The sequence below is a fragment of the Notolabrus celidotus genome, chromosome 19, assembly GCF_009762535.1.
Source record: "Notolabrus celidotus isolate fNotCel1 chromosome 19, fNotCel1.pri, whole genome shotgun sequence".
Classification (NCBI taxonomy): Eukaryota; Metazoa; Chordata; class Actinopteri; order Labriformes; family Labridae; genus Notolabrus; species Notolabrus celidotus.
Genome location: NC_048290.1, coordinates 9,465,539 through 9,490,596, shown reverse-complemented (window position 1 = coordinate 9,490,596; position 25,058 = coordinate 9,465,539). Strand labels below are relative to the sequence as shown.

General features: G+C 40.2%; 1 protein-coding gene across 1 annotated transcript in view; it reads left to right on the top strand.

The window, feature by feature from the left end:
• Positions 1 to 25,058, top strand: part of LOC117830879 (astrotactin-2-like) — a 484,162-nt gene that overhangs the window by 362,890 nt on the left and 96,214 nt on the right. Inside the window, exons 13-14 of the mRNA XM_034709203.1 lie at positions 9,664 to 9,830; positions 13,432 to 13,620. Coding sequence (XP_034565094.1) covers positions 9,664 to 9,830; positions 13,432 to 13,620 — 356 coding nt within the window. The remainder of the gene's footprint in view (positions 1 to 9,663; positions 9,831 to 13,431; positions 13,621 to 25,058) is intronic.

The following is a 25,058-nucleotide window of genomic DNA, read 5'->3' as shown; positions in this document are numbered from 1 at the left end:
TCCTAATTTCTTGAGATGCACCTGTATATGAAAAAATCACAAACAACATTATTAAATGTCCTTATTACATCAGAATTAAGCTCAAATAACACTCTAAATGTGTGTCTAATGTCTTTGGAAACTCTATGTGAATATCTTTTATTTGGAAGCACTCTCAATCCGTTCAACTTGGCAAGCTCAAAAAAAGATTAAAAGAATTAGAAGGAGGAGAATTAAACCACACAGGCCTCATTCCCAACTTACAGGTTAGATACTCCAAGCTAGATTAATATTTCAATTTCCTCTCTCTTCTGGTAATTCAATAAACGTAGGTGGACTGGGTTTTTGGCCTGAAATGCAGATACAATCTGTTATTCTTTGTGGCATATTGCAATATGTGGGGAGCAGAAAATATTTATTGCATCAAATTACTGTATATTGCTGTCAGGATGAGGGGGGCGTAGGAGGAAAATGTGGACCATGGGGGTTCTAAAAGTTATTCTGAAAGGAATAACCGCTGAAAGTAATCACATGGCGAGGGGGAAAAAGAAAACAAAATAAGCTTTGTATAATTAAAGGAGCTTGTTTGTGTTGCTTGCTAAGCAACTGAATGGAAGCTAAAGTATTCTTCGACCCAAGAAGGAACTCCTTAACAAAACTCAATGGCTACTAGGATGCCTTCGAAGAGAACACAAAAGACTGGGGTAAAATGACCTGCCTAGCATCAACAACTCTCATACAACGACTGGAACTGGAGAGCAATTAACGCAGGAAGGTTTTGGTGGTGCTTATGCAGAGAATGTATGGATAGAACGTCTCATGACCTCTAAAGGTGTCCTATATATAAGCTTTCCACACCTGCTCCAAATCATGGGCTCTGTGATGCTTCCTTCACCGAACTCAATTAGCGGCCATTTTTATTGCCTATTTCTCCCATCACATCTCTGTATCTTTGTGACTCTTAAAGAGGGGGTATGATGCTTTCTCATATTTCAAACCTAAATATAAATTAACAATGTTGGAAGTCCATACTTCATGTGGGCACATTTTCAAGTTGTTAGGTATGCATATGTTTTTGAAATCCAAGAATTTGTGTGTAAACTGCTCAAAATGGTCTGTTCTTAAAATACCGCAAGATCTCCTCAATATCTCCACGAGATCTTCACAAGATCTTCACAAGATCTTCCCGAGACTTGCTGAAATGATGAGGTCATCGCATAAGGATCTCCCCACTGGTTCATCTGTGCTACTGGCACAGCGGAACAGCACTGCCCCGCAATCAGAAAACAGTTGCAAGGGGCCTTAAAGAGGCAGTAGCGAAGCTGAAGTGTTTCAGAGGGATGCTCAAATGAGGGTTTTCTAGAAACACCAGTGTGAGGTGTAATGGGATTTATTTGAGCTGTAAATCATGGTCCCAGAGGGACAGGCATAAGACCCTCTCTTTAAGCTAATGTCAGAAAACCTATAGGACATATACATATAATGAGAATGATCCAAACTAAACAACACTTTTGGTAGATTTTAGCTCTAAAACAGCAGTATGAAATAAACAAATGTCAAGTTCATGTTTATATTTTCCTCTGTATGCTTCCTTCCTCACACATAAGATAACTCATTAAAAGGCGAAGTCTCTGTGGTCCTCATGATCAAATAAAGCACAAAACAGCAGCTCCTGAAAGCCTTTGGCCACCCAACTGAGCTGAGAGCTGCAGAGGCAAACAAAGGTATCTTTTTTCTCTCATAGTCATCTGTTGTGTTATTATCGCTAAATACAGGTGGGAGAAATAGAGCCAACATGGCCTTTAAATACAGACATCGGCCTGATAAGCTGAGAACAAACAGGCCGATTTTGACTGTGCAGAGAGGATGATACCATCCCTTTAAAACGGTGACAAAAGTGTGAAATAGAATTAAAAAGTATGTCAATCGAAATGTAGCGTATCGTTGCAAAATAAGAGAATCAGAATCCCCGAAAAAACTAGCGTAATCTATCTTAAATGGCAGAGTATATGTTTTTGCCCCAGGACAAAAACGTCCCCATTTGCAAAGAGATAACTGTGTTTTCTTCTTCTTTTTTTCTCACACCGAAGATTAAGTATGAAGTCTGAATTCACATAAATCTGAGGAACAAACAGCTGGGTTGAGACTCCTTTTTTTCTCACATGAGATATCACACCCTTGCAAGTTTCTGTTTCTTTTTGCTCATGCAGCAATAAAAGTGTTGTGCCTAATTTAACCCATTTGAGCAGCAGTAGAGCTGCGGGGCATGCGTCTCCGCCACTTCTAAAACCAGATTAGACTGTCACATATGCTTTTAGAGTATTTGATCCCCCTCCCCATCCTGTCAGTGTGATTTAAAGCTTCTCTGTTCCAAATAATCTGTGTTGTTTTGTTTATGTGAGCATCCTCTCCTCATTATCTTTATTTTTATCTTTGAATACGAGCTCTCTAATCTTCAGTGTTTACAGCATTTTTCAAGCCATTTTTTGCAGTTGAATGCAAAGGTCACAGCGAGAGAACTTCAAAATTCTTGATCAGTGACTGTTGACTCTTTTCCAGCCGTCTCCTCTCCCTCTGAAATGTGCAAACGTATGAACATCTGGCATCTTAATTTTGACAAGATCATTACGACTCAGAGTTCTCAATAGATTACGCTCAGTTCCTGATTAAAGCTGTGGACACTAATGGGTAATTAGGAGAACGAATCGCAGCCATTCAGAGTGAGTGAGCTTTAATTTGGAAGGGTGATCTATGGGAAGTTTATAATGTGCAGGGAGATTTCATGCCTCAAACCTGCTTAGTTTGTGTTTTAATCCCCTGAAGTACACAGGAGTGAAACGCCATCAGTCTGGTATTAAATGGTGTCATAAAATTCTCATTTGGAATCGCCTCAAGAGAATGCAAACATAGTCAAACTTAAGTGTTTAATGCTGCTGTCGTATGCTAAATTCAGGGATAAAGAAGATATGCAGGCAGAGAAAGGATCACATAAAGACATCTAATCCGTCACATTTTATCTTAAACTTGAAGCTTGACTGCAAATTTGCACAAAAGCTAAACGAAAACATCTCCACGCTTCATCCTACTGTGACCATACCTTTAAATATTTAAGATGGTCCATTAAAATGAATCATTCAATCTACAGAATCAGACATTTTTAATGTATTTTTTTAAATCAGCTTTCAGCTTCCAAGCCAGATATTACAGCAATGTCTCGGTCAATTGAGTCGTCTCTGTTATTTAAGTGTTTAATGTAGGGCTGTAAGGCTCCAGCAGATCTCTAATCCTGCTCTCATTGTGCTCCTCTTATCGCAGAATCACTACTGAATAATTGACTGAGAGCGTTTATCTGAAATGCAAATCCATCCTCAGCCCCGGCCCTCATGTCTTTGGAGAGTTGTCCGAGCAGAAAGAGCAAATAGCTATGGGCTAACCTCAAGTTTCTTTATTCAACAATGGAGTGCCATACAGTCGCTCTGAATTACTGACACTTACTCCCAAAGCTCTGCCTGGTAGATCTTTTCAGTTGCAAGCTGAACATATGGTCCTTTTTCTAGCACATGTGAGCAAAGCAACCCCTTATTTGGGCAATCAAATCTTTGCTTCTGCGAGGCGGCAGTTTTCCTGATGGCTCAATCTTTTTTGGCAAATTTGGAGCTTTTCTGAAGCTGACGTAACCTTGTACTAATTTTGATCCTTTGTGTGATACTGCTTTCATCCAGTCTTCTGGGATTGGGATCTGGATGTGATAAAGCCGTCTTGCCATAATGGAAAAGCTAATTATGAGGAAAGAACCACCTGATTACAGCTGGTTGAGTCACTTCCGATGCTGGATTGAAAGCTGTGTTGCCACCATCGTAGCACCAAACAGTCCCATGACTTGTCACACCTCCTGCAACAAACTGACTGCTCAGAAATGTTCTCATAACTGTTTTTGCAATGTTTTGTGTCTGAAATAGAAAGAACAACATCCCTGAGGTGAAAATATAAGCCTTACATGAGTGTGCAGTTCTTCCAAATCATCTTAATAGGCTTAAGGTGACATTGTTGGCTCATCTACCTGCTCCCTCTCCAGCGTGTTCCCCGGCTGTGTTAAAAACTTACCCTTGATAATTTTAGCTAAAGCCTTGATAACTAGAGCGCAGCAGCAGCTGCTCAGAAGGCTTGCAAGGCTTTGGAGGTTTCATATTTAGCAGTTGTTTTCTTTTACGGTTTGATATTTTATTGCTGAGGAGATGTTACCGAAAAGGTGGAAGACGGATAAGAGTTTTAATCAAGTCTAGAGCTGTTTTGGGATTTTGTCTGGCAGAGTAGCTTTGTCACACTTTTTTAACCTTCACAAAACAGTATATTTTTTCCTCCTTAACTCTTGTAGCTCTTGCGGTAATGAAACCAATCCTATCTTCGCTTCAACTCAACTTTATTTTTTTAATTCCTGACTTGATTTCCTTTTTAATTTCCCCTGTCCTGCATTACATAACCCACCAAATGAGCCTTTAATTGCTGCTGTGACCCCAGTTTTATTACAAAGAATAATGAAAAAAAAAATGACTTGTTTACTGCTGACATCAGGGAGCTTTCAGAACAAGATGTATTGACTTCAGGATCAGTGAGATGGGCTTCATACTGAGAACAATTCAACAGTGTACAGTCTGTACAGTCTTAACAGTGCTAAATGGCTTGAACAACAATTTCTACCAACATTTTTTTTTTGTTGGTAAAGTCCAAATAAACAAGGAAAACTACATCGCAATTAGGGTGTGTTTGGCCTACTGTAAAGCTTTTATTTATGTGGTTTCTCTGGCGTGATATTTGAGATGTGCTCACAGTTAACAAATCTTATTTCACACAGCAACTTTGGGAGTTAGATTTCGGGTTTCATAGCTTTTCATAATGTTTGGTCTCACCTGGTAAAACATGATATATATGGTCTGGTATGGAATGGTATGGTATGGTATGGTATCCTATAATATCATACTCTGCCCTACCCTAACCTGCCACAAGGTATCATTTCATACCATATCCTACTGTGTCATATTGTTTTGTTTTGTATCAAATTGCCGATACCGATACTAGCTGATCCGATCCCGGTATTGATTTAACAATCTCTATTCCTTAATGTGAGGATAGAATCATGTTTTGACAACATCAGGGAGGGTTCCAAGTGCTAAACTAGAGGGTGGAATCCCTTTATTTCAAAGATCCGGAACAATTAAATCCAATAACCTGTCAGTTTTTTTCACACTTTGAATCCATTAATAGGAGGTTTCTTCCTTCTTTGGTAGGCTACAGCTGAAGTAAACTTCCTCCTTTGGGCTTCCATTGTATTTTTCAACGCGATAGCCATCCGTCTAAACATTACCGCTGCACATGTTGCAAGTTTCCCGTGGAGTTGTTAGCAAAAGAAGCGTGACATGCACCTATACTGCAGAGCCTCTGTGGTTATCTTCCATCATGCTCCGCTGGGCAAAAATGCACAGACTGGCCGGCGCTGATAACGTAGGAGACGCACATGGCTGTTGTAAACACAGAAAAGCATAGAACTGAGATGAAGAGATCTGCCATATGGATCGGCACTGTATATCGGCCTTTGTCACCGATATCCGATCTAGCTTTTTTGAGTCCGATCTAGCCGATATCCGATACCAGGATGGGATCGGTGCATCCCTAATCATGGCATATCATATCAATCGTATTGTATTGAATATTGTATCATATCGTTTCCTATCGTGACGTATCGTACTGTACTGTGTCAAACATGCCGTAGAACAGTTATTCAATTGTCTTAAAATTAGTGGTAGGCCTACTCAATTGAAGTAAAGTAATCTCAGAGTCTCGAACAGTCTTCATGTCAGAACCAAGTGAATCCCTTAAATTAGAGCAGCACTCAAGTTCACAGGGACAGTAATGTCTCAGTTGTTAAAACAGACACATATTCAGCATATGGTGGATGTCTGAGAGAGTTAAACGATGGTTTAAGTCACTCTCCAGCGTGAAAAAATCATCAAATATTTAAAGATGAGCCTTTTATGGCAACTGTTCATGGTACAAATCACTGTACACGAATCCATCCTTGCCATTTAAGTGAAAAGTACAGAAGTGCCGTTAAACGTCTCACTTGTGAAGATATTTATAACATGACGGTCACAATGATGAAATGTTACCAAGCGTCTGCTTATACTCTATAAAGGAGCAAGCGAAGAAAAATATGCACATGACATAAAGTGTTTTTTAAGACTTTCCTTTTCCAACATGATTGAACACATGTTCCAGTTATAGCCCTATGTTTGATAGTTAGATGGGGATATAGTGTCCCAGTTGTAAGAACAATAAATCACCTGTTTATTTAGTTTGTTATGGATATTTTGCACACAGTCGTAAAGGCTTTCTAGTATTGCATCCCTACATATCAAAGGTGGATGGTATGGGAATAAAAAACATGCCCTGTTGGATATTCACGAGTACAGAGAGATCGTTAGGGGGAAAATTAAAACTTATTTTACTCAGAATGTTGGAGATTGAAGTCATAAATTTATGAGAGTGAGAAAAAAACTGGATGTGCTCCTAATTTAAAGTGGAATACTCACAGGAGAAAGAATCTCAAATTTATGAGAAAAAGTTGTACATGCCCAAAGATTTTAGGATTCTCTTAAGAGTCATGAATGTTTGAGAAGAAAGTCAGAAAATTCTGTTTGATTTATTTTACAAATTTAAGAGGAAAAGAAAAAGGGAAAATTAAGTATTCCCTGACAATATTCCACATCGCATCTGAAAAATTACCTTTCCTTCCCTTAATTACCAAGTTTTTATCTTTTTTACCTAAGACACAGTTGTAGGAATTATCATGGGTTAACATAATATCTGCAAGAAAACCAATGCAGATTCCTCTCATGTGCCCTTCAGTGCAGAATGTGTGTTGCTGTGCCATCCAGGCTGCTCAATTCCCCTTACTTTGTAGGCATTTCACCATAAATGTATCATAATTGTCTGAAGGCCAGAGCCCCTTCAAATGCACCTTTTGCCTGTTTCATTTCATTATTTTTGTCCCTGCTTCTGCCACATGTAAAAACAGACAAGTTCTTCCCTTTATTTAGAGGTCCTCTGAAAGTAGTTGTCAACACCTTTTCTTTAGTTTTACAGTGGCTCCATGAAAAGTAACAGAAAAGTATGGCTCTAAAGAAACATATCAAACTATATTCCTAGCATAGTTTAGAGTTATAAAGTCTTAAGAATAAGTTATTGTTTCTTGGTTTAATGGCTTGAAAAAAAGACTCAAGAAAATTGTATCATTACAATAATGAACCAACTTGACCGAGTTTTCTGAAATTAACATAACAACGCCTGTCACCATTGTTTCCTGTCAGCATTTTCCTCGCCTCGAACACATAAGCTGAGCCAGCAGAAAAGTTCAAGTGTGCCCTCTTTGTTTAGTGTTTAACACTCTTTTGTCTACACAGAAAATGGGTAATGGCACCCGAATCATAAACTGTAGGCTATTAAGCAGTCAAGTTATTAGTGGTTAGTAAAATTACATTTTTAATGGAGTTCAGCTTTATTTTAAATGCATCTGCTGATGTTGCATTTATGCTTAATTGGTATTTATTTTGCTGGAGGAAAAATAATTCATTAAAAAAACATCATGCATTTAAAAGCTGTACTGTAAATTAGCCTTTCTGTTGTAATTAGAGTCAGTAATTCCCTTTAGATTTCCTTGAGGGAAGTGTGAATTCAGGTGAAAACAATATGCTATTTTTATGGATGTCATGTGGCATCGGTTTAAAACTAAATGTTAAAGTAAAACTGGATGAAGAGTTCACATTGAAACTGTAGAAAAAAGATATGAATGGCATCAAAAGTCTTAATTTCAACAACTTTTCTATTGTTTTGATTGAACCCATTGACTTTATCAGTACTGACAGGGGAGCTGCCAGATCATTTAAGCCCAAGGTTGATAAAACATTTGGCCCAACTACTTCACTACTGCAAATGTTCTCACGTCCATTGAACTCCTATCAGTTATGGTCCCCCAAGAATTCTCCAAACTTTTCTCCCCCTTATGGTGCCCTGTGTAGTGTTGTAGTATAAACTCTTAATGTCTTGCATGTAATTCCAACCTGCCTGCTTCTCAAAGCCGTTTTATGGTAACACACATTAAATACTCTTTTGTTAAAGCCTATAAAAACCATAATACTCAATCCCCATCAAAACAAAGCATTTTAAGGACTGATGAACACAGTAGAAGGCACATTTAATGTTAGCATGGCTATTTATTTAACAGTGATCTCAATGAATTCAGCAAACAAATCATAGGAAAAGTCACATGGCAGCCAATCAACTAATCACATCTAATATGAACATTGTCCACAGGTGATCGTTAACGAACCACAGCTCCAACAGCTTATTTGGGCCAATGATCGTCCATTTCTTAAGGGGTTGTTTTATGATATGGAACTAGCCTGCGCTACAGATCTATCATTTAGCATTACAATCATAGCATTTGGAAGAACAGGAGCATAAATAGCCAATCATGGACACAGTCTCAGTGGCATTATAAATGAGTTTCTGAAGCAAGTTTAGAAGGCCCAACGGTGGAGGCCGCCATATTGGAAACACTGAGTTAACCTTAGTTTTGATTGCTCTAACTACAGGCAAAGAAGTTAAGCTGAGGCGGGCCTTCAGTCTCAGCATGCAAAACTGTTCAACTTACCATGTCCTATAATTATGCAAACATATGCATTACTTTCAGCCTTAGAATTATAAACGGATGAGCTTTGGAAGCAATTCATCCCTGTACAGTGTGTGCAAATAAAAAAATTAGCAATACACCAAAACATTTTTTTTGTATCAGGCTGTAAACATGTGTGAAAATGGGCAATCTAGCATGGGTGCTAATTGGGTGTTAATGGGGTCTCCTTGGCTTTTGGAGTCAGCCTCAAGTGGACTTTTGGGGAACTGCAGTTTTTAGCACTTCTGCATTGGCTTCAGTTTCCAACATTAATTAAATATAATGCTAATTTTCATGTCACTGCTAACTACTAGCTGAGAATACAACTCATGACAGGCTGAAAAAAAAACTGTTCAAGCAATTAATACATAATCCTGATGATCAAAATAAACAATTTTCCATCCAAAATGTTCCCCCAAGTAGAGAATGGGGATTTCCAAATCACTAAATTCTTAATCATTGCTTAAACTCTCTGTTGGCATGCAGAGGGTGAAGACATCCGTGTCTCCTCTGCCTAACCTGTCAGTTTGACGCTTCATGAGGCGAGCTTAACACATGGGGAGTTTTGTTTCCACTTTGAAAAGAAACTCCCTGTGTTGACTGACATTCCCATTCAACTCAAGTGAGAAGATGCCAATTGGAGTTTGATTTTTCCCCCACATTTCCTGCATCCTATCAAGAAAAACATAATTGCCAACTTTCATTCTCTCTCTCCTTTCTCAAATTCCCACTGCCCACTTCCTCTCTCTGATCTCACTATCTGTGCCTCCTCAGTGCTGCCTGATCCTGATTAAAATGCACACGCTGACCTCTGCGCCTCACTTTCTTCTTCTCTCTCCCTAATTTATGCCTTCCTCCTCACCCTCTCTCCACTGCCCCCCCCCCCCCCCCCCCCCCCCCCCAACTCCTCCACCTCCCACCACCTCTCCTCTCCCTCCTCCTCCTCTCTTTCCTCGCAGTGTCCTGAGGGGCTGAGGCCAATGAAGGATGGCTCAGGTTGCTATGACTACTCCAGGGGCATCGACTGCACGGATGGCTTCAATGGAGGCTGCGAACAGCTGTGTCTCCAGCAGCTCGTGCCCCTTGAAGATGACCCCAGTTCCAGCAACGTGCTCATGTTTTGCGGGTGAGAATAACTTACAGTAAAAAAGAAATGAAACATGTCTGCGGGCAGGAAATAAAGCTTGCTCATGAAATTGGCTCTGTGATTGATATTTCTATCAAGACATTCCTTCCTCAGGCAAATAACAACATGAGGGAAATGAGATGTGTAAATAAGGAAAAACTTCTGATTTCATAAATACTCTTCTAATACACGAATGCTGCGAGATATTTGACTGAGATTACAATTAAAAGTGAGCATTGTTTTAACATAAATACCTTCCTTAATCACAGATGAATTCCATCTCTGGCACAGTTTTGCATTATCATGTCTAAACTAGTTACACCATGACATTTCCAAAAGCCCAGTATTTTACTTGAGGGCTATAAGTGTGTTGCTTTAAATCATGTTCTATACCATACTAACATTAGCCTTGCTGTAATGCTTACAGTCCAAATTCCTCAAATGCACCATCTTGATCAGAAGCCATTCACTTTCTTCAAACTACCTGAAAGGCACCGTGTTGGAGTTGGTTTTGCAGGTGCAGAGCTACTTGGTCAAGTTAGCAATAATTACAGGCGGCTATGTGTTTTGAAAAGATACAATTGTGTGATCAACCTTTATTGTCACAAATAAGCGTCTTTTAGAGTCAGGGTAATAATCCTTAAATTTGAAATGGACCATACTCATATAGGCATTTTTAGCAAGTACGGACTTCCCCAAGTAGAGGTATGAATTAAAGTTTAACGCCAGCCCTAACCTGGAAAGTGAACCATGGATACAGGGTACAGAGGTTGGAGAGAAAGGACTGGTTTTAAATAATGGAAATAGGAGACTGGGTGAGCTCACCTGCATGCCTGTCTGCTGGTGTAGCCAAAACTTTTTCTATGAGTTCAAGTTTCTTTATTTGATTTGGTTGGGTTGGATTCTACCGATATGGACTGGTTCTCAAAATGTCATGGGTACCAATCGGTGGTTGAATATCATCATAGTTATGCAAGTTTGCATCCTTATCACATCACAGTTGCAGCCCATCACCTCAGTCTTGTGACATAATTTAAAGGAGACCAGGTACCCTCAGAAAGGGTGTGTTTAAACTATCAGACAAACCAGACATGACTGGACCCAGTCCCTATTTCCCCCATGAGAACCATTCCAAGTAAACAGAAAAAGAAGGAAAAAAAGAGGAGGCTTTAAGTACCTATCACTCCTAAAAAAGACTTAGACCACTCATAAGGAGTAACGTGGGACAGATAATGTCATCATAAGCATCAAGTAACTTGTACACTGTTAATTTTTCTGTGGCATACACACCGGATTTCTCCACTTAAACATCTGGCCACTGATATTTGTCCACTAGCTAATGTTCCTTAGCCAATCACTAATATCACACAGATCTAGATGTCGTTTGCTATTTGTCAAAGTCTGTTTGTTTTGGTAACGATCACAATCTTTGGTGATTAATCCCCTCACATAGCTTGACAAATTATTATACTCCAGCATACTTCCATTGCAGAAATGTGCACACACCCTACACATGGTACCATTGACTCACAGGAAATTGATCTATGGTGAGCCTGTAGTTCTGAAGACCATATTTAAGTCGTTTGGAGTGAGAACAGCTTTACCAGGCTTCCTGTCACACCGGCCAAATTAATCAACTACTTACTTTAGCACTCTAACAAAAAATGAATCCTTTTTCATGACAATAATGTGAAGAAATGCCAGGATGTTGGCAACCTTTGAGTGTCCAGGGTGAATGATATCATAATTGTCTTGGAAGTGTGTCAGGTCTACAGTGTGTGATGATTCCATTTTCCCCAGATCATTAGTCACTCTTACAATACAAGCCGAGATCAAAACTCTATTAGCAGCAATCGCACATCCTCAAATGTCATCAGTTCAATCAACTCAGCACCTCAGGAGGTTCAGTTAGGGTTCGTCAATGAAAATATCTTCATCTCATCAATACATGAACCCCTCTGTAATACAGAAATGGCTCCCAAAGAAATCTGTTGCACAATGGTAATGGTAAAGCTGTGAGTGTTTCCTACTGTAATTGATCAGTGTACTGTTTATAGATGGAAATGTGTCATGCTTGCTGCTTGTTTGGACTAGAATTGAACATTAACTCTAAATACTGCATGCTGTATAAAGGCAAAGTAGGTATTTTTTTTGTTTTTGATCAAACTTCTGGTTTAGCAAAAAGTTATATTCCTCTGCCTTCATGCCAAACTCTACAAGTCTGCTGCGATTTGAGGCAAGTATTGCCAACAACGGCAGGGTCCTATTTTTCCACTGAGGCGCTGAGACATGATCAGCTGTGTGAGCACAAACCTCAGTGCCAGCCAACAGTCGAAGAAAATCAAAGTCCTCTGCACGGAAGGATTGTACAGATAAATGGAGGAGATATGATATTTGGGCTGATTGCACAGTCTGCTGAATTCTACCCCACTGGAATTTGTTTCCAGCACAGCACTTGCATCCAAAGTCTCTGCAGTGACAAAGGAAGTGCACTGTTTCACTAAAGTAGAAGACATTTCGGATAGAACTCCGTGTAAAAGTCATATTGTTTAAAACATAATTATAAAGTTACAACCTTGCAAAAAATATTGCACAGCCAGAATATAATCTAGCTGTTAAAGCTTGTATTTGCCAGATGGCAAAAAGAAAACAAAGGTTAGGCTTTGTTGTATTATTTTTCTGAATTTGCAATTTGTGTATCACTTCGTTTTTTTAATTTAAGTGCCAAACAATTATAAAACTAATCCCAGGACCATTTACAGAGAGAGAATGTCTAGACCATGTTATTGTTATTTTATTTAAAGGGACCTAATGACAGGAAGTCAGTATATCAAGTCCTCCCACTGTCTAGAGCCTATAGCAACAAAACTAGGAGCTGTTACAAGCCTGAGTAACTTACTTTTGGAGAGTTTTGATCAAAGTAGGCACAGGTTAGTAATTTGTATGCCTAATTCTACAAGTAGAGGGTGTCTGGGTCCCAGACCTAATTTGTTGAATGATTCCACAGGAAATGGGCTTGGAAATATAGAGACCTAACTTCCTATACTACTTTTGGAGACTTTTGATTGAAGTTGGCACAGCTTTGTAAGTTCTATGCCTTCTTTTATTAATAGAGAGTCTCTGCCTCCTAATAATGATACATTTGTTTATAGAGCACCTTTAAAACAAGGGTTAACAGAGTGATTTGACTGACATCAGTGGACATATAACAACAAATACAGATCCAACAGTAAAAGAGCTTGACCAAAACATCAAGAACGCAAACACAAAAATATCCAAAACAACAATTTAACCCACCATTGTGAGATTCCATAAGAATAGGATATAAGAATAAGAAAGGGGCTTGATAATACAGAGGCCTAACCTCCCACACTGTAGGACTTTAGATCAGTAGGTACATCTTTGTTTGGTTTCATACTGCATCAGTCATCCAGATCCTTTGGGTTTGGCAATTACCTTCATCATCAACCTGATTCTGATTTTGCTGATTCTTATTCTTCTAGCCAGCTACTGTACCTTGCACTCTTTCACTCTAATTGTTAGTGTTTTATAAACGTGGAACTGTGCACATTATATTGACAGATTTCCCTGTTCTCCCAAGGTGTGTGCAGGAGTACAAACTAGCAGGGGACGGCCGCTCCTGCCTCCTGCAGTCAGACAACTGTGAGGGACCAAAATGCTCGAGGCAGGATGTTCACTTCAATGACACCCTGTTTGGCGAGATACTGCATGGATACAACAACAAAACCCAGCAAGTCAACTTGGGACAGATATTCCAAATGACCTTCCGGTAACTAGCAAAAATTAAACACACACTTACACTTTGATTTAACTGTTCTTCTTCTTGCCTTTGTTGACTTGAACACTATTCCTTATCATTCTCCAACTACTCTATTGTCTTCTTGTCCTTATTTTGAAACACATCCTCCTGTTATCTGCATCTACCGGTGTATTTTAGACTGACAATCTCCCCTTTGAGATCTTTTGTTGCACGCCTCAACTGTTTACACGTTTCCATGTCTCCAAAGACACGTCATCAGGAGCTGTTGTCTTTTATCAGTTTTTGGACTAGTAGGAGAGATAGAAGGGCTCAAGATCTCTGTGGAGCAGCTTGGAGAATCAGCAGTCAGGGTTCACTGTTGGGGTGCTGCATCTGTGTTTGCACAGATGTGTGTATGAGAGAGAGAAAGAGGGAAGAGGGGGGTGAGAGAGTGATGGTTGAGTGAGGCAGTTCTCCCTAAACTGTCAGTCGTCTGAAAACCTGGCTCACTCTGATAAGTCACATGCTGTTTGTGCTGAAATGCTCCCGTAATCACAGAGATGATTCGCAAATACAGCACACGTGGAAAATCACACGCAACTTATATCAGGCTTTCTTTGTGTCTGTCTTTCGCTAACACACTTGCACGCTCACACTATACATCTACACAGTGTTTCAAGTAATCATGAAATGTTTTTCCTCTCCTCTGCCCTCAGGGTCACAATGGTTGTGCTTGGATAAACACCGCCACATGATCAGTCTGCCGTATATCTTCAGGGTCACTTCTTTGTAATGCATTGCTGCTATGAATTAAGGTTTCTGAAGCAACTTTCATGCAAACAGAGAAGAATTTCAAAGCTTTTCCTTTTCTATTTTAGCAAATGATTATACATCATTGGAAATCCAGTTAGAATTCTGGCATTTGTCAGAAGAAGCCATCATTTTTTTATTCAAAGGAAGTGCAACGACGAATGTAATTTGACAGAAGTAAGATGACTCGTTGTGTCCACTGGAAACTTTCTTTTGTGAATACTTTTCTGAGAGATATTCTATAACTCAGGAGCTGCAATTTCACATAATTCTTCAGAGTAGTCAGCTTTTGTTGTGAGAAATACAAAAAAAAGCACAGGAAAGAAGGCTGTAATATAATTTAAACCTCATAAAAAATCTTTTAGATGAAGTAGTTCCAATTGACATTAAATTGAATTTGAGATTGAAAGCCTTAGCGCTCAATTGTGTCCTGTGCATCTGACCTTGAAGATGTCTGTGGGTTGTGGCTGTCCTAAGCTACACAAATAGAAGGCAGATAAACACGGAATCAAATCTGATTAGAACAGAAGAGAAAAGAGACATGAAGGTATGTTTTCATGCTTTATAGAGGGTTCAAAGATTAAGTAAAGCATAACACACTGGATCTGAAAGGTAACATGGTTTTACACTGCCTTTTCTGTAGATGAGTTTGTACTTAAGAAGCACACATCTTAAGGTGTGATACTTTAGAGCTGGACCGAAATAAAAAAAGCTATAGTATTTAGAAGGGGATTACTCACTTTGATCACCTAAAGAGCCCTACTCTTGAAAAAGCTTCAAACCCATCTTAAGAGACTTTCTTAGAAAGACTGACAAGTCTGCAGTCTTGTGTTCCCTAAGCTATCCCGCTTGGGAACTACCCTTAAATACCCCAAACATGGCACAGTTTGACGGATAAAACAAAGGCAAAGTTTGAAGCTTTATAAAAACCAGGAGGGGAAGCAGAAGGTTCATCCACTTGCCCTGCAGCAGTGGGGAGCACAGTGGGTCTCCTGCCTGCAGTCTCCAGACTGGCGCTACACACTGGGTTACATCAAACTGTGGACGGTAAAGGGATTTGCACTCAAGCCGGGGCTCCTGTGGGGTTATACACACGACAGGTTTAAAACTAGTCAAATATCTTGACAGCCCTGAGACACGCTCAACAAGCAATAGAGGATCTGAGGATTTCTATATGACAAAGTGTATTGCACAAGAATATTCTAGCCAGTCCAGTTTGCAGCATTTTCACAGAAAGAAGAGAATTCATCAGCAAGAGGACAAGAGGGAAAAATCCACAGGAGCATTCATGTTTTCATTCGATTGTCCAGCGTAGAACTAGACCATCTTTCTTACCCCTTCAACACTTTCCTCTCCTTCTGCTGCAACATTCACAATTCAAAACATGACCCCACAGCAGTAAAAATAATGTTCAAACAAGCCAAAAGATGCTGTTTTCTTCTGCTATTTAACATACTTACATTGCTTACCACAACAAATGGTTAGATCCATCCCAGAACACCAGTCTTTTAAATCACCAGGATGCCGTAATGCTTCAAAAGCCCTCATCATTAATTTGAGTGCAGCGTTACAAACATTTTCATTGGCCATTTGTTTGTCTGTTAGACTTCTCATAAAGTTGTGGTGGCACGGAAAAAAATCTTTATGGAAGATCTGTGAAAGATGGCGTCTCCCTGCAGTCATGAGGTATCTGCAGTGAAGAGCACTCAATAAATATCTTGTTAAAAGGCTGGTATTTCCACTCACTTAATATGGAGTTTATAGCCACCAGCTTACAGCTCCCTATCCCCACTTTATCAGTCTACATTCAAGATTCAAGAAAACTTTATTGTCTCTCGCATAGTGACTGAAAATTACCTCTGGTTGGGGGCTCAAACATCATAAAAACATTCACATCCATCAGGCAATAAAAACATACCAAAAGTTCCATAAAGTAGTAAAAGCACACATGAAAAACACCTTTAAATTAGTGTCTATAGAGCCTTGTTTAAGATGCATATTGCAGTGGGAGCTAAAGAGTTCTTGTATGTTCTCGTTTAGGCCAAAGGTACTCTGAAACGGTTTCCTGAGGGGAGCAGATAAGATGAGTAGTGAAGGAGATGTGAAGGGTCCTCAGTGATGCTGACTGCTTTTCATTTCTGCTGCACGGCTGTAAGGTTCTGAGAGTTGGATTGTGGTGGTGCCGGTGAATTTAGCTGCATGTTTGATGATGCTTTTTTTTAAGTGAGTTCACTAACAAGACCACACCATTGTAAACACAATCACATCATTGAACATCACAAATGAAACCATTGATAGTACAGTTTTATGAATTTTATATTAAGTAAGTTAAAGGGTAGAGGTAGGGCTGGATGAGTAGGGGTCAAGGTAAGGTGGGATGAGTAGGGGTCAAGCGAAGGGGCCTGGGTAGGGTCGAGGTAATGAGGGATGAGTAGAGACCGAGGTAATAGGGGTTGGGTAGGGGTCGAGGTTATGAGGGATGAGTAGGGGATGAGGTAATGAGGGATGAGTTGGGGTGGAGGTAAGAGGGGGTAGTTAGGGGTTGAGGTAAGGACAGGGTATTAGGGGTTGAGGTAAGGAAGGATGAGTAGGGGTCAATGTAAGGAGGTACGAGTAGGGGTCGAGGTAAAAAGGTACGAGTAGGGGTCGAGGTAAGGAGGTTTCGAGTAGGATTTGAGGGAAGGAGGGATGAGTAAGGGTTCAAGGTAATGAGGGATGAGCAGGGGTCAAGGGTTGGGTAGGGGTTGAGATAAGGTGGAATGAGTAGTGGTCGAGGTAAGGAGGGTTGGGTAGGGGTCAATGTAAGGGGGTTTGGTTTTGGAAAGGAGGCATGAGTAGGGATCGAAGAATCTAAATAGTTGGGAATAGAGGGTACCAGACTCAAAGTGAGGACATGCCTCTGGTTCAGTAACATCCATGGCACATGGTACCTGTGTTAGGAGGAGAAGACAGGGAGGGAGAAAAATAAAAATAATTGTGGGGAGAGTTGTGAGAATTGAGACAAGAGAGAAAGAGTTAGGCAGGCTTATATACACAGGAGCAGATAATTGCACAGATGAAGGAGATAACGAGCTGCAGGTGATTAGATGTTTTTTTTTTGGTGGCACGGTCATGTTCCTGAACCTGCGTTATAATTACTTCATAAAGCTGTACCAGGATACAACGCAGTGACTCCTGTATGTATTAATATGGAGACTGATTCAATGAGTGACCAGTATACTGTTGTTAAGATACTGTATCCTGTCTGATTTTAAAACTTTTCAGCCCCTTGAGGAAGAACATTCGCAATTGGGCCTTCTTAGAAATACAGTCTGCATGTCGAGTGAAGGACAGGTGTTGGTCCATCTCCGTGCCTACGTACCTAAAGACATCAAGCTGTTCCACTCAAACATGAGGGACCATGAAAGGGGTGTGGGGTGTTCAGCCTTTTGAATTAGTGAGGTACTTGTAAACTTTTATTTATTGCCCCTCGTGTACAGAGGCCACAGTCCTTGAAAGTTGGACTTCCTGCTTATATAAATCCCCATTCTCTCTTTCCTGAATAAGCACAGAATATAATCTAAAAAAATAAATAGAAAGGTAATGAACTGCCAGTGATGCTCAATGGTTAAACCTTGGGCGCCTATTATACAGAGGCCATAGTCCTTGAAGCAGCGGCCCAAGGTTCAACTTCCAACCTGAACCTTTTGCAGCATGTCATTCCTCACTCTCTGTTTTCTGTCTCCAAACTCGGTCCATTTTTCCATCTATCAGTAAAGGCATACTAAAAGCCCATTTAGGTGCCAGTTTAGCTCTGGGGTGAGATTGCACAAAGTCCTCAAAGCAGCAGCCCAAGGTCCAACTCCAAGCCTCAGCTGTGGTTTTACACTCTCTCTCTCTCTCTTCTGTGTCTCGGACTCTATCCGCTGTCCTATCTCTCGGCAGAAGCATGAAAAAGCCCAAAATTCTACAAAAATAAGCATAAATGGGTATTGTGGTTACTCTCTAAATGTAAATCAGGTCTTCTACAATGCATGTTTTCTTGTGATACACTAACACTTCATCTGCTGTGAGCGTCCTGTAAAATGTCTCTCATTTTCCAACTCAAAATTCATTTTATTACACCTGTTCAATTTGCACCTGCTCCCGGAAGCTAGAAAAATTTCCATGCTAATTGCAGGATCCTCGCTTATCATGTTCGCTGCAGTTGGAGGCACACTCCACTGATTACGTGCAGACACACAGGCGGAGTGCACTTCCTGGCTGGATGTGCTTCTTTAGATAAAAAAAACCCACACGTGTGTGTCTGAGGTGGCGAATGTGCATTAAAAGAGAATTTATGCAAGCTGACCTCATATGCAAAGTCATGCAGATATTCCAAAGATGAAGTGAATAGAAGAAGGCGGCACAAGCGGCGCCGTTGCTGGACAGAGGGGTAAATTTATAAGATAAAGTGTTGTTTATTGTGCACTGGAAGTCATTCTGTATGCGTCACTATGTGTTTTCAACTTGACATGATTGGGTTTGATCAGATTTATTCCAGCTCACATTTTGAAAGTCAAATTTTCCTCCAGCTATTCGTCATTGTAAGTCTAGCCAGACAAGCTAAGCACACAGGAGTATAATACTTGACTCCCGGTGCCTCTAATTAAACATGTGTATTACTGCATGTCATCTCACCAAAGCGCTCATTCTGCTTATCAAATCCTCTGAGTCTTTAGTCAAAAGAACAATAGCTTTGTCTCCGGAATGGCTCGGTCCCAGAAGATTTCGTAGCACACTCCGTACCTACACGCTATATATTTTAAGGGGATGTGCATAGAGTCTTTGATATGCAGATGCAAGTCTCATCCCATAGCCCAGCAACCTTTAATTATTTTTTTTCACATCTCTACCGTCTACTGACTCCCTCCCTCTCTATCCAACACCGCTTCATCCTTTAATATGAGCAGCTCCAAGTGGAAAATCTGATAATTGAGATGAATTATAAGATTTTCAGTCACAGCAGCACAGGAAGTGTTACTATATTTATTATTACCTGTGATTTACGGCTGTTTTGCATACATTTTGTTACCAATTAATCTCCCTTTGCTCTGCTATTCGAAGAGGAGAGGAAGTAGAGAATTTAGCAATTTGCAACCATGAAATCGAAGAATAATACAGTGCAATGCAGCATGCACGCTGCTGAGAACAATTCCATGAACATGTTAGAATTATACAAAGATGTAAGAGTTGAATCCACTCCACAGATAATAATTATCTTATTTCACTTTCAAAATGCTCTTCAAGTGAACTGAAAGCCAATGCAGGCTAATTCCATGCTATCTTCTTTTCCTGAAAGCACTTTAACCCTTGGATATTTCAATGCACGCCACCGTCTCTATCATGCTTTCAAATCAGTGTGAGGAAAAGCCTGTACCTCTCCTGCCATTCCATCCTTTTTATTTAAAATACATGTTCACTTCAGCCCTTTGTGCTCCAACATGTACAGTAATAACATATTGCCACTCTGCAAGACATGTTGATTGGTGGGGAGTCGGGGATGTGTGAGGAGTGGTAGTACAGTGATAATGGCGGCCCATCAGCCATAAAGAGTATATTTCTAAGGCCTGAGCTCTGCATATGGCTAGAATGTACATATATATAAACATATATGAGGCTTGTGCTATTTGTGGATGATGATAAAATTGGTGAAATTGCAGACAGGTAGCACTTAGTGATGGCAATGCATTCTGGAGGTAAAAACATACAGATACATTCACAGATACAGAACAATGGCACACAGAAATATGGAGTGAAGGAACCTATTCAAGACATGAGGGATATTACAACTTCAGTGCTGCCCATAATAGATGTTTGTAATGTGGAATAGCCCCTTTTGAAATCCTACCAATGTGTATAAATACCATTAAAACCAAAAAGGGGAAAAGGGTCTAAACTGTCTTGACAGCTCTTGTTGCAGTCAGCAAAGTCAACAATGTGCAGTTTCTGTGCAGCCGTGTAGCTCTCTCCACCAGTCACCTTCTTAAAATGAGGAGTATTTTCAATCAATAACCAGCCCTACAAAAGGTTGATTAACTTGATACTAGAGATTTGCTGTATGGACTTTTAGAGCCAATACCAATAACCAGTAATAACCTGCTCCGGTTGGTCGATGCTTTTTAAATTACCAATATGATAGAAATATGTAGTTCATACACACTGACATAGTTGTTGTTCAGGCTGTGTATAAGTGTAGAGATCATATCACACACAACCGGCAGGGATACGTCTGCAGAAAGCTACAACTTATGATACTGTTCCAAATATACCATTAGCCGATGAAATCCTTGGTCTTCTACGTCAGAAAAAGGTGGGTCATCAAGTGCTCTAAATTCAGGGATTTTGTCAGCAGTACAGCACTCACCATTTTATTGGTGGGTAAAATACTGCCCACTTACTGTGTCCGAATGCGCAGGCTTATTAAGTTAGTGAAAGCAATTTTTATCAGTTGTTTTTATCTGATAAAAATGTATTATCGCGATAATAACCAATAATAACATACTCCTTTTATTGGGCCAGTTACCTATTTGCCCAATATACTCTATATCATGCAATCCTTCTTACTATTCCTTAAATACCTGATTATGACCTAATTAATACATCCCAGCATGCTCTGCCCAGGGAAATGGCTGTTTGCACTTCACAGTGGCTGGAGGTGACTTTCTAATTGTATTGGGTTATAGGTAGTGTTTGATAGTTCAGGACTTGACAGCACATGTCGACAAAGCTTTAGCTAGTATAGTGCCATCCTTTGGGTAAAACACCATAACTATAACCTCTTGTTGCCTTTGAAACTGGGATATAAAGGGGAAAAATTTTAGAGTTGGACACAATTGGAAGAAAATGTTAATTCCAAAACAGACTAATGTTATAAGCATGAGTGTGTGGGCTTGATATTGCCATCAAGGGAGAACATCGGCTAAAATTGTCTAACTCCCTTTTTTGTATGCTAGCCACTAGCAATCTAATTTCTCACTTATTGTTTACGATATTATTCATTTTTAAATTAGCTGCTCATATTAATAATAATAATAATAATAATAATGCATTTTATTTATAGGCACCTTTCTTGGCACTCAAGGTCACCTTACAACATTAAAAACAAACAGAGTTTAAATAACAAACAGTAAATAAAATACAATTTAAAAACGTTTTAAGTGAATGGACAGTGGAGTCGTGGTCAGATGGAGTAAGCCAGTTTAAACAGATGAGGTTTGAGTTTGGATTTAAAATGTGGGAGTGAGTCAGTGTTACAGAGGTCAGGTGGGAGAGAGTTCCAGAGCTGGGGAGCAGAGCCATGGTAACAAGGCCAACAGGGGGCACAGTGAGGTAGATGGAGGAGGAGGATCTGAGGGTGCGGCCGGGTGTGGCAGTATGGAGGAGGTCAGAGAGATATGGAGGGGTGAGGTTGTGTATGGATTTGAAGCTAACGAAGTCAGACTGCATAATCTACAGACAAACCCATGATCTACAGACAAACCAGCAGTAAGTACAGTTACTGCGCTCTGGCTTTGTGTGGCAGCCCTGTTACCTTACTGTCATACAAAGTTTAACCACATTGATCACACTTTGGTTTGGCTTTGTTTTTTGTTCTGGATTTTATAGCTGCTGCAAATTTAACACACATTTTTTACTGAAACAGAACACAATTGACCCAAGTAACTCTATAAACTGTACTCTGCCTTTGTAGGGCAGTATTGGTTGTACCCGTGTATAGGATGGAGCCCACTCTTGGAATTAAAAAAGGTATTATAGTGTGTCTTGCACAGAATTGAACAGTATGTTTTGCTTTTTCAAAAGGACCAACCTGAAAAGAGCGAAGTAAAGAAACTGTTAGCAGCGTGATACATCTCCTGTTAACCAGTTGTGGCAGTTGAAAAGTGCTGCAATATATATCATCTTGTCTCTGCACTTCACAGTTCACACTCTTGTGCCTCACCTCAAAGAGACATTCTTTTCTGTAGTCGGCAAATGATCAGAGCTGATAGCGAGTCCACACTGAAGCACTTGGAAATATGCACACAGGGCATAAGCTGCAGTAAAACAGAGCTACACCAACACCTTAGTTTCTGATGATTGTGTTTCTTTTTAACATAATCATTAAAATACGCTGTTAGGCCATGATGAGAAATCAGCTCTGTTATTGATCTATATGCAGACGATGGTCATATTTATTTCCCCTAAATTGTAACGCTGACTCCACTGAGCACCTTTGCCAGGATAAATATTTTATCACTCACAGCACCCTCAGAAATGTACTCTGTTTGTATAAAGCCCATGTGTTCACCCTTTTGATAGACAGGATCTTTGTCCTCAATGTTCCCCTTCCTGCCCCATAGTTTCACACCAGGTGGATGACTGTCAGACGTTTTTCTTGTTACAAACGAGAGGCAGCCAAAAGAGAAGAAAAATAAGTTTCACCTGCTTTTTAAAGGTGATGCTGCCACCGGTGTCACTCTGATGCCACAGACTCTTTTCACAGAAGAAGGAAAAGATACAGTGGAGAAGAAAAGAGACAAAAGCTCTTTTGATAGGCATCCTGCACCAACTCCTCATCAGCGCTCACCTCTCAGACTAAGACGACACCACAACATGAATAATTTGTGAATCTGGCAGCCCACAAGGCTTGCAGGCATAAACACAGCCACATTTGCATGTTCCTCTGTAATTTTCAGTAATTATCTCCTTGGTGAACACGCGGCAGGTAGCTTCTGCTGGGTAGTTGAGTCAACAAACATTATAGGGCAATTTCTTCCTACTTAACGAGTAGCCAAGAGACAGTAAGCCGGAGAGTGGGGTTGAAGGGTTAAGCCGCTGAAGGTTGATGAGGAGCTACTTAATTCCCTTCCTTAACTAAGTGTTGTGCTTGCTTGTTCTTTTCTAAGCACCTAACATATTATTTCAAGTTTACCTTTATTCAAACTGTGTAAGTCTAATTGGTTTTATTCAGAAAGCCTGAGGTTTATTAACAACTGAAAGAAAAATATGTTTCCCAGGTTAGAAAGACTAATTGAAAAGAATCTACAATAATGAGTTAGGAAGCCCGCTCTTTTTGTGTAGTCACCCATGCTGAGACCCAGTTTAAACTTAAACACATCCTGTATCTTGATATCATCTGAATTAAGATTAGCTGATTAATGTAGCTGTAGTAGTATATGCCCACAGAGTGTCGGCCATAAGAATGCTTCTGCAAAGACCAGACCACATCTGGAGGTGGTTGGCTCCCAGCCAGGTGACCACTTGTCTATACAGTTTGGCCAAATTCCAGATACCCTCTGTTCACTTATAACAGCCAGCCTAGGAAATGACCCTGTATAGAACTTTGGCTCTTGAGTCAGTTTTGGTACCTAGTGTGGATAAAGAAATCATGCCCTGTTATTGATCTATCTGCAGATGATGGTCATATTTATTTCCCCTAAAGTGGAACTTTGTATCTTTAACATACTGTCAGTCACAAGTGTCTTTAAAACAAAAAATTAAAAACCTCATCTTGCTTTCTCTAAATATGAGTCTTTGTCATGGAAGATGTGAAAAAGACAAGAGGAAGCCTGTTTTTCCAGCATGCTGTCAATCACTTCCTCTGACACCTACCCTGCAGCAGCAGTTTCAACAATGAAAAATAAATGCATAGAGATATTTAGTTTATGCTAATAGTTGCTTTCACTTTTGTAGCTCACAAAAAGGCATCCATGTTAATTTCAGTCGGTTTTATAACCAGTCAAAAAAATGTCATAGGAGCTTTAAAGCTAGGGTTGGTAGTCTCGGAAAACCAGCATGAAATTGAATGTAGCTTTTCCTCATGACTCCGTCTAACTCCTACCCTCCTCCCTCGGAGCTCCTCCAAAACGACGCCCCCCCGCTCACATGCACGAGCGCCGCTGATTCTCGACCATATGATCGTGACTGATTCAAAACCGGTCCTCACCAAAACATTACCATAGTGAAAGTTAAAAACACAAAGAAACATGGCTGCTGTTAGTACTCACAACTATCATGCTAGCATTATCCAGTTGTACCGGTGACACGATATCAGGAGAGAAGTTATAACACATATAATACTGTAACAGCTCTACTATTTGTTAAACGTGTTCAGTGTAGATGTTCTTAATTCCTACAGTGTTGACAGTCAGTGAAGGCATCAGGAGAGGTGTAGAGTTTGCAAGTGGGAGAGAGGAGAGACAAGAGGAGAAGTTCTTCATTCATTCAAACATTGATTGTTCTTTGTTGGTTGGTGTGATCACGGCCGACAGTGACCGGTTATTAAAGATCAACATGTTCACGAATCGGCTCGTCATCACTACAGCGTCCGGACGGACGCTACAATAAATATATATTTTCTGTAGGACTTACTGAACGTCATTAATTATTCTGCTTGTTGGTGAGAGCTTTTTAGACTCTGATCCGGACTACAGTCCTGAGCAAAACACCTCATCAGGTCAGAGGGGACAGGCCCGAGGACGAGCGAGAGGGGCAATAAATAGAGTCAGGGGAAGTAGAGGCAGGAGACGGGGACTCGGAGGAGTGCACGCCGGGGAAATGTACGTGCAGGAGGAGGGCAGAACGGCTGGACGGGATTTGATTGGTTTAAAATTTGGGGAGCCAAAAAACGGTGATTGGTTGGTGTTTTCCCAGGTTTA